Source organism: Dreissena polymorpha, chromosome 4 (genome assembly GCF_020536995.1).
Source record: "Dreissena polymorpha isolate Duluth1 chromosome 4, UMN_Dpol_1.0, whole genome shotgun sequence".
Classification (NCBI taxonomy): domain Eukaryota; kingdom Metazoa; phylum Mollusca; class Bivalvia; order Myida; family Dreissenidae; genus Dreissena; species Dreissena polymorpha.
In genome coordinates, this window is record NC_068358.1 from 43,172,177 (window position 1) to 43,185,997 (window position 13,821).

Below are 13,821 nucleotides of genomic sequence, written 5' to 3' on the forward strand. Positions count from 1 at the left end.
AAATAGTGCGTGCCCACTAACTGGGTAATTAGCAGCAGTGATTACGTGATAATTGATTGACCATCCGATAATTGCAGGGTTTTTTGCAGACTTTTCAGATGGCACGGTTAAAGAAAGTCGGCAAAATTAATTAAAGTAAAAACCATATTGATCAAAGGTCTTTTAATTACGTAGATCCAATAGTAGATCTAAGTCCAGCGAGTTTTGTCAGTTGTTAATCCACCGATAATAACGAGTAACACCCATCTTATATAAACTGGAATCACAGTTCATTTTTATACTAACAAGTTATAATACTACACATAAACATTGAGAAAACACATTTTCTCGATTAGATATCAATTATCCGAGTAGAATTAAATTGCTGCGTCATGACTCATGACCTTCGACATTGTAAATGGCGGACTTAACATTCAACCCGCGTTCAATTCAAAGCTGGCGATTCAAATTGCATGTGATGGCGATTCAATAGTGGAGAAAGCATTAACTGGATTTAACAAACATTTGGTTTGTTAAACCCGATAACAACAAGAAAAATTTGGATTATTAAAGTAAAACTTCTACAGGTAAGGCATTCCAAAGTGTACATATTTCGGACATGTGTAAAGTATTCGGATAAACAGTTATACTAGATGTTCCATGCATTTAGATTTTGTTTTGTTAGAAAAGCTATCTTAAATTATTTAAATGTGTTAAAAGACTTAAATGTGTTATAAGGAAGTATATTTAATGTACCAATTCATTAAAATATGTTGTGTTATGTATCATGGTATTGTTATTTAATAAAGCAGTATAACTTTTTAAGATATTGTGTTAATCTTAGAGCATATTTTTATCTAAAAAATTGAATAATACAGACAAAAACACAACGCGCTTCAAAATTGACCCCACCATTTTTCAATTTGACTCCTCAAAATTTCAGTCCAGGGGTCATTGACTCCTGGTTTTTAAAATCTATTGAAATCCCTGACATCTTGCTTGTATTTTTTGTTCATTTGAATTTTCTAGTTAACTATGTTTATAATTTAAAATAGAAGTTAACAAAAGTGTATGCTTGTATTATTTGCTTAATTAGTAATGACCTTTTCCTTTATCTATCTTAAAAGTACGGACAAGTACTTCTTTGGTACGGACAAGTGAATTTGTGGGTCCAACTTGTCCGTGGACAAGTAGACTCTTAAAATATTTCAGAACCCCTGAGATTGATTTACAAAAACTCACAGTTATAAAATTTACGCAATATCCAATTATAATTAAACAGTATATAAAAGACGGTGTCAGGTATCATCGCACCTTTTTACCAACAATTACTTAAACAATCAGACTGTTCCCTATGAGAAATTAAATGCAAATGGTAAGCAATTAATAACTAATGGCTAGTAAGTTGTGAAAACAATACCCGTTACAAATTGCATGCGGTAACAATTTAATTTAAATAGAAGTATATTTCAACATGTCCATTTTTCGAACTGAATAACACATTTTTTCTACAGCCACGTGATAATATTATTTAAGTCTATTTGTACGCATCTCAGTCTTCACAATAGTTCATTTTATCCACTAGCCATTCGGGCTACTGGAATGGTAAAGACAAGTAGCCCAGCAGCAAAATTACTAGCCCAAAGTAAATTTGTTAAAATATACACCCTGTTAAAGGGTTTCAGCTTTCAATAGCAGTTAATCTATTAAAAGTAAAATTGTATCCAGGGTATGTTAACTGTAAAGCCTATTGCAAAAACAATTGCAACACAATATACACTACGCGACCCGTGATTTTTTCCTAATTTGCGAAGTCAAGGCGGGCATTTTGCTTTTTGGGTGGAAAATCACCGCGATTTCACGTGACTCGTCACTCCGATGTCGCGCGAGAGCAAGATAATCTTCGCGCTAAATCCCCTCAATGTTGTGGTGATTCGCTGCAATTCGCCGTGATCGCAGTGACAACGATGACTCGCCAATTCATGCATAGAAACCGAATCGTATCGATAACTTTATACATGTACATAACGCTTCTAATGTTCACAATTATCCGATAATCCAACATCAAAAAAATAATCTTGAACATTTATGCCGGTAAATATGTTTGAGAATTTCATTAAAACAACCATATGACTACGCCATTTTTCAGAAGTGTATAGAGTACAGCGCATAATGTGGGACACAGCTTTCATTGGACGAGCGTATTTAAATTTAGATTGATACAATACGATCTTACAAAAAAACGTTTTATTGCGTCATACGCCTTCATGTAAAAACGTTTTCCTCCTGGAAATTGTGCTATTAATGCATAATATTATCAAAACATTTTTTTCACACGTAAAGCGTTGTAACAAATTAATATACAATTCAAAACAAATATACCATAAGTATAAATGTTCCGTTAAATTCCCAAATGAGAATAAAAATATATAATCCGAAACACACTTCCGATGTTTTAATGTTAACACGACGTTTACAAATGCTTTCAATATAGTCATCATGTACATGTATATTTCCCGACAAAAGAGCGCAAAAATTATGCGGCAATGTACAAGGTCAAGGTATACGAGTGTGCAAGTATTGATTTTTTTATACAAACTGCGTAGCGCAGAGAACATTGAATTCTGTTGATTTCGGTTAAATGTTTCTTTGGTATTTTTAAAACAGTTATATCGCCAACAATTTGATATTTCTTTTAATGTCAATTCAAATCAAACACGCCTTATCCGTATCGTTACTGATAGAAGTAAAACATAATACCTTGACTTGTATAGTTGTTTTGTTGTGAGAGACCATCTGAGTAAACGCCGAAAAATATATCCAAAATGTTATTTTTTTGTCAATGCCATTTGATCCATTATCGCACTTAATTGGCAGAGCCATCCTGTTGTTTCTGTGATTGTCACATCTTTTAACAGTTTGAACACGTACAAAGAGTGCCAATTAGACACTTGAACAAACACTATCACCCGCTGGACAGTACACACTAAATAATCAAATGTTGAGGGTTTTTTGTTTTTGGCGTGAAAACCCAGAGAAATGCATGTGCATTATACATCATCATAAATTTATTGAACTCTGCGAACGCTAAGTGCTACGTTGATATACTCGTGTGTTTTTTCAGCAAAACAAACACAATGTTTAACGGCTTTAATATATAGGCAATGATGTAATAACAACAAATTATTTACCACGATGTCATAATAACATGTACTTAAAAATAGAACAGTAACAGTGATTTTTTTTGCTCAAATTTACAGCCGAATTTCGGCTGCTTCCCAATCGCAAAAAAACACGTTTTTTCCCAAAATTCTGACCAAAATTTCCCAAAAAAAGCCCAACTTCCAAAAAAAAAAAAAAAAAATATATTTTTTTTTTTTTTTTTTTTTTTTAGAAAGAAGTCTCATATAACTTAATTATGATTTCTTAAATCTAGGTCTCAACTTTATTTTTTAAACATCTTACAAAATATATAACTTGAATTTAGTCATTTTTGTCCATAAATCATTCCCAAACTTGCCACTTTTATTGATTTAAAAAAAAAAACAATTTGACCAGACTCCTTTTCTAGAAAACTCCCTGAACATGCACTTAAAAACAATATCACTTCTGTTACTTATAATCCTATTTATAATGCTTCATTTTTCCCAATTTTATGGTTTATCGCGCTATTTTTCCCAATTTCACAGTTTATCGCGCTAATTTTCCCAATTCAAAAGGCACAGGCTGTAACAAATTAAAGCAAAAAAAATCACTGAGTAATGTATTTCCGATTTCCGGCTTATCAAGCGTTATGAATGTATGTACAACGCTCGGAAAGTAACGCGAGTAACACGAGCATATTTTAGTCCAAATAATTAGATGTAATCTACCGATTACATTTAACCTTTAAATGAAAGCGTTACTTAAACAATTTCCCATGTTTTAAGGCGCGAATATTTTGCTAAACACTGTTAACAAAAGGGCTACACGTTATAATTCTTAATGAAATGCAAAAATAAGTATTAACATAATTAATAATGTCAATTAACACACACGGTAAGATCAAAGTTTAAATGGAAAACTTATATCATATTTATCGTAAATTACCAAATTATTAGTTTCGTCTAAATCAAATACCATGTAGAGAAACAAGGTATTTATAACAGACCAATGACGAAACACTATGCAACTTTCAATTTACACAGTGCTACGCTACATGTATATTGCAACAATATGGAATTTGAACAGTGGTAGTGTATTCGGGCCTGGAATATAATTGATTGTAAGTTTTAATAAACATTCTGCTAATGCAATTAGTTAAATAATGTTTACATGTTATGTTAAATAATTATTGCATGATCATTCTTCTGCGCTGTTATATTAATTTGGAGCCGTTAAAGCTTCCGACATCACGTTCATGTCGGAACGGGAGTATTTTAGCTAATACGCCCATTGCATACAACAACAACAAAAGCTTTATTATTGCAATGTATAATGTAAGTGTATACATATATGTTACATGTACATGTAATGTAGTGTAACCCTTAATGTAAATCTCTTAAAAAGGTGAACCACGGCGGTTTGCAGTGATTCGCGCTGATTGCGTAAGGCGAGATACATCGCGCGACGGTCGCCGAGACATCACCCAAATTTTCTTGTCGCTCGGAATCACCGCAATTTGTCACGTTGCATCGATTGCGGTGATGCGAGAATCGCGGCAAAAATCACGGGTCGCGTAGTGTAACAAGTCAATGTAATTATGTCCTTTATTGATTATAAGTATTTAACATGTGATAAACAACTTCGTTCATCTAATCATCACTACAATTGACATGACGCCTTATCTATGATCGCTCCGCCCACTAGAATTGATCCACCAATCAGCGATCGATTAATCCGGCGCACTCGTTAGCAACGACCTGTCCGCCATTTTCTAGACAAGCTACATGTTTAGGTTCACTTTTATTCCAATGAGTTTCTTTTGTTTTCCTCTTAAAAAAAACGATTAAAAATGGTTAAACGGTGTCAATGGGGATTATGTAACTCGGACAATCGATATCCTGAAAGATTAGTTGGAGACATTTAATTTATATCGTTTCCAAAGCCGAAAAGAGATCTTGAGAACTGTGAGAGATGTATAAATACATGCTGTCGTCACCACGAACAACTGAACGTCAACACTGTCAAAGACAATTATAATATATTTTTATCGGATATACTAGCAGATTTAAATAGTTTATGTTATCGATCTGATTATCACATAATATTTCACTTTTTTAAAATAGTTTTATCAGTTACTTGGTCAGAAGCGAGGTTCATCTGCATTACTTAGAGAAATAAAACCCAGCATGAAGCCTAATTCATGCTGTATTTTATTACTCTGATAGTAATGCACTTAATTGACATCATACATGTTATTTGAAGGTGACATGTGATTTATTATCTTATTAACGGTATCTACACATTTGCGCTCATGTGGTGTCACCAATAAACGCTTTTAATCCACACTAGGAGCTCGAATGCCTAGATCTCATTTTTTAAACGAGTTTCTATATTTTGTTCGGATTAAAAAACGGAAATGAAATATGGCAAAAACGGTGTAAAAAGGGTTAATGCAACTCTGACATTTGGTATCCAGAAAGATAAGTTAGATGAATGAAATTTATACCATTTCCAACGCGGTAATGCGGTCTTGACAAGAGCGAGTGGAAGCTTAAAAATTATCGAGATCCCCTTTAAATATCATTTATTTATTTCACAAACTTGAAATGTCATATACCGGTAAGCAATAACTAAGCATTATTAAGTATGTATTATGTGTGCATGTAAAATAATTGAGAATTTTGGTACCCAATTCGTGTAACTTTACGAAATCCCCGTTAAAAATCGCGTTTCTGTGTGTGTCAGAAACAAGTGAAAACCATTTTGTTATTATTTTTAGCCGGATTTTTTTCGAAAAAATCTCGGCTTATAGATTGATGTTGTCGGGCGGGCGGGCGGGGGGGCGGGCGGCGTGCTCGAAAATGTTAAAGTTCTTATTTCATGGTATAACTTTGGTATGCTTGGACCTAGAGTCTTCAAACTTGACATGAAGGTTGGCCAGGATTAACAGATGACCACTGGTCATTTCAAGGTCATTCATTTGAAGGTCAAGGTCACTGTGACCTTCAATATAAAAAATGTTAAAGTTGTTATAACTTTGGTATGCTTGGACCTTTCATGGTATAACTTTGGTATGCTTGGACCTAGAGTCTTCAAACTTGACATGAAGGTTGGCCAGGATTAACAGATGACCACTGGTCATTTCAAGGTCATTCATTTGAAGGTCAAGGTCACTGTGACCTTCAATATAAAAAATGTTAAAGTTGTTATAACTTTGGTATGCTTGGACCTAGAGTCTTGAAACTTGACATGAAGGTTGGCCATAACTAGTTAGTAACCACTGGTCATTTCAAGGTCATTCATTTGAAGGTCAAGGTCACTGTGACCTTGAATGTAAAAATGTTAAAGTTCTTATTTCATGGTATAACTTTGGTATGCTTGGACCTAGAGTCTTCAAACTTGACATGAAGGTTGGCCAGGATTAACAGATGACCACTGGTCATTTCAAGGTCATTCATTTGAAGGTGAAGGTCACTGTGACCTTCAATATAAAAATGTTAAAGTTGTTATAACTTTGGTATGCTTGGACCTAGAGTCTTGAAACTTGACATGAAGGTTGGCCAGAACTAGTAAGTAACCACTGGACATTTCAAGGTCATTCATTTGAAGGTCAAGGTCACTGTGACCTTGAATGTAAAAATGTTAAAGTTTATTTTCTTACATTTGATAATGAAATTGATGGAAACTTCAAACAATATGTTACTAATTTGCTAATAAAAAAATTGAGATCAAACTTTCCTAATTGTCAATTCAAGTTCATATTTGTGACCTTAAATGTTATTGTTGTTCATGTATATGCATGCATTCAAAACATAACACAAGGTTTGCTCATGCCTTGAAAAGTACTTACATTTCATTTTGACCTTTGAACAATATTTCAGTAATTTAAGTATTGCATTGACAAAAACACGAAAGGTACTTTCCTGTCATTTAAATCAAAAATCCGGCTTCAATGCGGTCATCTCCGACCGCGGAACTCTTGTAATAAATACGTATCGATAAATGCTATTGTAAAAGAGTTATTATTACTGATATAAGTTAACCAATAAATGCGGTAACTTCGCGGAAGTCAGTACCTGCGCGAGCGTCTGATATTGGTAGCCTTATTTATTTATAATAGCCTGACCGTATTCCCTTTCATACAACGCTAATTTTATATTAGACAATGTCCAAATGTACTGTGTTGGTTTTGCGCTTTAAATTATAGTGATTGATAAATGTCCCATAAGCAATGTTTAATATGATTAATATCACTTTTATACGCAATAACATGTGGGATTGAGGTACCCACCCGGCGTCAGAAAGCGCGTAAAACTTCACCGAATTCCCAGTTATAAAGCGCTATTTCGTGTCAAATACACGGGTAGGGGGGAATGTTTCTGTAATAATTTTGTTAATAACACGGGTAAATACCGGTGAAGTGTTAATTTATTGCAAATACCACCATTACACGTAATAATGGGTTCGATTTCGGGAAGCGCGCAAGCGTTTGAGAGCGTGTTTAATGTACCGATTTACCCGTTATAAATAGCTGATGTTCTCTTTAATCGTATATTTTTTGCATTTGCAGAATAACTAAATTGCATCAACCCCTTTACACGTGTAATATGGTGTTAAACAAGTCCATAAAATCATCCGGAATATCGCGTAAATCTATATGCAGTCTATAGGCAAAGAAGCCATTTTGGTGTTAGCTTGTCTAGGTTTTCTTCATGCTGAGCCACGTGATTAAGTGGGCGGAGCGATCACTGATAAGGTGTCATGACAATCCTGGAGATCCTCTTAGTCAAAAACCATATCCTGTAAAACAAGCAACCTGATAGTTATTTTCCAGAAGTTTACTTGACAAGTGAAGGCAAAGATGGCATACTTTTATCATACATGTTGACTTTTTTCTTATGCTGTGTTTTTAAGCGTAGCTTATTAAACTGTGTTACGACTCGAAAATGACCGTTGAATGTATGGACCAAGTTCTGTCGGAAATCTTCGCGAAGTACTCACAAAATAATGACTTTTATCACACTTAAAAATGAAACAATATTGATACACGGAATTTCTACTGGCCCGACGGGCGTACAATATGGCAATTTTAATAGGCCCGAGCTATAATTTACACGCCCAGGCCAACGGGCGTGTGCTTATTTCGCAGACTGGCATCTGCACCATTCACTACACATGATGCCATGTAAAGCCTGTGTTTTAATAAGAGCGCGAAATTTTTGCTGACAGAGTTGAGTTTCACGCATGGAAAGGTTTAAGAGTGAGTGTCAAAACAGACCATGTGCCGTAACTTTTATCTATATATAGATGCGCAACTCGGTGCATGTAGTATTTTAAAATAAAAAAATACATCGGCATTAATGTAAACAACGAATTATTATTGACACATTGAAACTATAGACAAAATACGTAAATTTATGAATAATAAATTAAATTAAAGTCGCTCATTGATTGGTCGTTATAACGAAATATGACCAGTGAATATAAATATTCTCGCACATTGCGTCATTTGATTAACGCATGTTAAATGGAAATGATCCCATCCAAAAATTCACTTTTCATAAGCGCTTGCATAAAATGGCGGACGATTGTGTTTATAAAATTCTTAAACACATTATAGCATCAATACTGGTCATATTTTGGTTTTGAGCATTGAAATCGGTATTTGTTCATATTCTAGTTTTGTTTTCATTGCTTTACCAAAACACACAATCTATTTATGGTTGGACACAAGGTCCGACAAAGTCGAGAAAAATACAGGACCTCGGCAAATTTTATCGGAAATGTCCGAGGTCCGATGTCTTTCGCATGGGTTGCTTCTTTTAAAATTGAGCACTTGATTTCCTGCATTTTGGGCCATTTTATGGCTTAATTTTAATGGTCAACCAGGCACTTACATTTGAGCATTTTTGTGTGCATTTTATGAATTTTAGCTTTTTTAATAAACATAAGATAAATAAAAAAATATCTTTATTACTTTTGTAAAATTGTAGCTCATATTTCTGGACATTAACTAATCAGCCCTGTCACCATTTCTGTCATTGCCATGCACATTTTGCATGACACTTATAGCTTAAAACGTAACTGAATTAAAACAAACCTTCACAACAAAAACTTTGCATTAACACAAAAAAAGCAAGCAAGAGGGAACAAATAATAGCAAAAAGGAGCAAAATTACCGAAAAGACAAGCAAATTTCGAAAAGTCAATTGCCAATTTTCCGAATGTGAGCGATTTTCAACTGGCCAAAATCGGATTTCAAACGGCTGATTCGACCGGCGGCCGGCTCTCATTGAGAACCCTGGTCAAGGTCATACTTCAATTTCAAAGGTCAAATATATGGGGGGGGGGGGCATAGTGTTTCACAAACACATCTTGTTTTATTAATGAACAAATATTACACCCGACTTCAAAAACATGCGCTTTCAATATTTGATCTCTATATTTCATTCATTTATTAAAGATGTTTTACAAAAGGGGCATGACTATTAATTGTTTCCAAGGACCATGTTTTGATGCCTTCGACTTGATTAATACTTCAGATGGCAGAACAGAGAAGGTCATGTTTGACAAGATCACCTCACGCATACAAAAGTTGTGTTACGGACTTCATCCTGAATTTGTTGACCCGGTATGTGCAGATTGGATACCTTGAAATTGTTTACCTGTTTACTGTTTTCAAACTAAAGCGATTGAAATTCTAAGTATCATCAGGTGTTTTCCTAGCCATTTTGGGAAAAAGAGTGTGGTAAAACTGGTATTTCTTAAATTGGCAAAATTGGGGGAAAAAAATACAAAAAAATATTGACACATAAGGCCATTTCCTGACCATTTTGAGAAAAAGTGCAATATTTATTTAATTTAACTGTTCTTTATAATTTAAATTACAAGAACAATATCATATAATATATATTTATATACTTTGTTTGATGTCAATGAAATAAAAGTCAGATATAATTATCATTGGACGCTGCTTTCTAAAAAAGTTGTGTATATGTATATTTGGGGGGCATTGGGATTTTTTTTGCAACTTCCGCTTGGGATCGGGTAGGTTTGCTTTAGGATTGGGTCCCAGCTACTTTTTCCCAATTGGGAAATGTACTGGTACCAGCCCGATTGGGAAATTTGTGCACGAAAATATCTTATTTTGGGAAAATTTGCGTCATGAAGTCTTCATATAGGGAAATTGGTGTTTTTTTTTTGCTCCCAAAATGAAATACTTCAATTAATAGCTAGATGTTTCCAATTCTTTATTTTCTTAAATTCAAGCCATAAGGCTGCATAGGAAGTTTAACTTGATGTTGCATTTAATTTATAAAAATCACAAACCTTGACTTGAGATTTTTTGACAGCAATTAGGAAATTAGTATTTTATTCTCATTGAAAAATCGCTGGGTAAGTTGCACGGCCTTTTTTAAATAGCAGGAAAACACCTGATCAAATTTGGTTTGATGCGGCACTTTTTACATAATATAATGCATTTAGATTTTACCTCATTATTAAAAAGTTTTCACTCATGTTGCATAAAATGGATACCTCCGCTGTTTTCTGTTAGATTGTTTTCACACTTCTCAGTATACAAGTTGATTTTTACGATAATCTTGGCACACATTTGGGGACATATACATTTTTGTATTAACTGTACCTGTATGTAAGATACAGACTGTTTTTCCACTATGCGCACAGGCTGAGATCACGCTGAAGGTGATCAATGGACTCTACCAGGGGGTCACCACAGTGGAGCTGGACAACCTGGCGGCTGAAACTGCCGCTACCATGACAACCAAGCACCCAGACTACGCCCACCTGGCAGCCAGGATAGCCGTGTCCAATTTGCACAAGGAAACCAAGAAAGTCTTCAGTGGTATGCATATGGAACTGCTTGTCAGAATGTATGACTGACTGTCACAGTAAAATTAACTTAAAAGTTCAAGTGCAAAACGAGTATATAAAGGGATTAAATAAAGTAAAAAAAGGTTGTCACCACAAGTTTCATTGATTGAAACTAATTGAATCCATCTTATCCATAATAATATTAACCCTTACAATAATTTATATAGACAGATTTCTGTCAGTCAGAATGAAGTAGCATAAACTCCATTCTCATGATTAAAATGTTACATGATAATTGTTAATAATAGGAGATGTCTATTTTATAACACTTTATTTCAACTTCTCAACTAGTGTCATCATTGTTGACAATTTGCTCGCAAAAATATATGACAAAATAACGCTTCTTTTGCAATTGCTAAATTGTCCTCGCAAACAATATCTGTATTTGATGAAATAACAACTGTCTGCCCCTATTCATGATAAATTTCATTATGATTGAGGACAAGCTGTTTTCAAATTAGAAATCAAATCCCAAAACACAAGTTTTTCTATGCTTAAGGCCGGACCTTAAATTGTGTTACAAGACATGTCCGTCCGTGAGGCCATGTTTGGTAGAGACTGCCTTACAGATAATCTTTCACATGATGTCGCTCATCGGGAACAAAAGGCCTATTACAGATCTGATAATGTGCCTGGGGCTTGTTTATACCAATCTGATGACTTGATATGCTCCAGTAATGTACCAGATCACATTTCTTGTGATACAGATTAGCACAGACTAAAATTATAGTGTCGGTAATCATCACTAATGAAATTCGCCTCTTTAAAAAATTTGTCGCAACAAATGATGGTGATAGGCAGCAAAACCCCTGATCTGATTTTTAAATGTTTGGCAGATACAACAGTTACTATTAAACCATTTATTTTCTCCTTCAATGAAGAAGAATGATGTTTGCTAAGTTTGGGTGGCCATTAATTACTTTTGCATTGTTTTAATAGTTGAATAGGGCTGCAGTTGAGCTCCTTAGGGCCCATGGCCTTCTTGTTTTCATTATATGTGTTACAGCTCTTATTTGTTAAGTTTTAATTTTGCATATAATGCGTATTTTTGCAGAGGTGATGGACGACCTACATAATTGGGTGAACCCCAAAACTGGAAAACACTCGCCTATGATCTCTGATGAAGTCCATAAAATTATACAAGACAATGCAGAGGTACAAACAATAGTCTTAAACACTATTAAACAGTTTTGAAGCATAAATTGTCGTTGAATGTGCCTAGTGATACAGTTGTAGAAGACCATGCTGAGAGTCAAGTACAGAAAGTACACAAGAGCACTAAATAATTATAACCCCATTACTGGTAATGGGGGCTATATATAGGAGTCACTTTGTCGGTCTGTCTGTCCCGAAAATTTCATCCGATCTTCACCAAACTTGGTCAGAAGTTGTATCTAGATGATGTCATGGTCAAGTTTAAATATGGGTCATGTCGGGTCAAAAACGAGGTCGCAGGGTCACTTAGTGCGTTTTAAACCGAAAGTTTGTCCGGACCATTACTATGTCATTTATTGTTGAATTTTAAAATGACTTGGTACATTTGTTCACCATCATGGGACGGTGTGTCGCGCGAAAGAAGTACGTCTATATCTTCAAGGTCACACTGAAGTTCAAAGGTCAAAATGCTTGTCCGGACCATAACTATGTCATTTATCGCTAAATTTTAAAATGACTTGGTACATTTGTTCACCATCATGGGACGGTGTGTCGCGCGAAAGAATTACGTCGATATCTCCTAGGTCAAGGTCACACTTGGAGTTCAAAAGTCTAAATGCCCATAACTGAGCTTGTCCGGGCCATGACTTTGCCAAGGTCAAGGTCACACTTTGAGTTCAAAGGTAAAAAATGGCCATAAATGACCTGGTCCGGCCCATAACTATGTTTTTCATTGTCAGATTTTAATTTCATTTGGAACATTTGTTCACCATCATTGGACGATGTGTCATGTGACAAAATTACAATTACGTCCATATCTGCAACGTCAAGGTCACACGTTGAGTTCAAAGGTAAAAAAATGGCCATAAATGACCTTGTCCGGCCCATAACCATGTCGTTCATTTGGCTCATTTGTTTACCATCATTTGATGATGTGTCATGCGAAAGAATTATGTCGATATCTGCAACGTCAAGGTCACAGTTTGAGTTCAAAGGTTAAAAAATGGCCATAAATGATATTGTCTGGGCCATTACTATGTCATTTATTGTGAGATTTTAAAATTACTCTGTACATTTGTTCACAATCATTGGACGGTGTGTCATACGAAAGAATTACGTCGATATCTTTAAGGTCAAGGTCACATATGGAGTTCAAAAGTAAAAAATGGCCATAAATGAGCTTGTCCGACTTGGTACACAAGGATCATCACACTAATTTTGTACAACCTAAAGCAATCGCACTGATTTTTATACGCCCGTATAAATACGGGACGTATTATGTGAAACCCCTTGGCGGCGGGCGGCGGGCGGAAGGCATCACTTTGTCCGGACTCTAATTCAAATTGTATTCATCCGATCTTCACCAAACTTGGTCAGCAGTTGCATCTAGTTGATATCTAGGCCAAGTTCGAATATGGGTCATGCCGGGTCAAAAACTAGGTCATAGGGTCAATAAGTGCATTTTCAAAGGGGCCACTTTGTCCGGACTCTATTTCAAATTGTATTCATCCGATCTTCACCAAACTTGGTCAGCAGTTGCATCTAGTTGATATATAGGCCAAGTTCGAATATGGGTCATGCCGGGTCAAAAACTAGGTCATAGGGTCAATTAGTGCATTTTCAACGGCGCCACTTTGTCCGGACTCTAAT

General features: G+C 35.2%; 1 protein-coding gene across 2 annotated transcripts in view; it reads left to right on the top strand.

Moving 5' to 3' along the window:
* Positions 1 to 13,821, top strand: part of LOC127879234 (ribonucleoside-diphosphate reductase large subunit-like) — a 65,274-nt gene that overhangs the window by 10,331 nt on the left and 41,122 nt on the right. For both annotated transcript variants that reach the window (XM_052425975.1, XM_052425976.1), the window contains exons 2-4: positions 9,666 to 9,754; positions 10,810 to 10,987; positions 12,071 to 12,171. In XM_052425975.1, the coding sequence (XP_052281935.1) occupies positions 9,666 to 9,754; positions 10,810 to 10,987; positions 12,071 to 12,171 (368 nt within the window). The remainder of the gene's footprint in view (positions 1 to 9,665; positions 9,755 to 10,809; positions 10,988 to 12,070; positions 12,172 to 13,821) is intronic.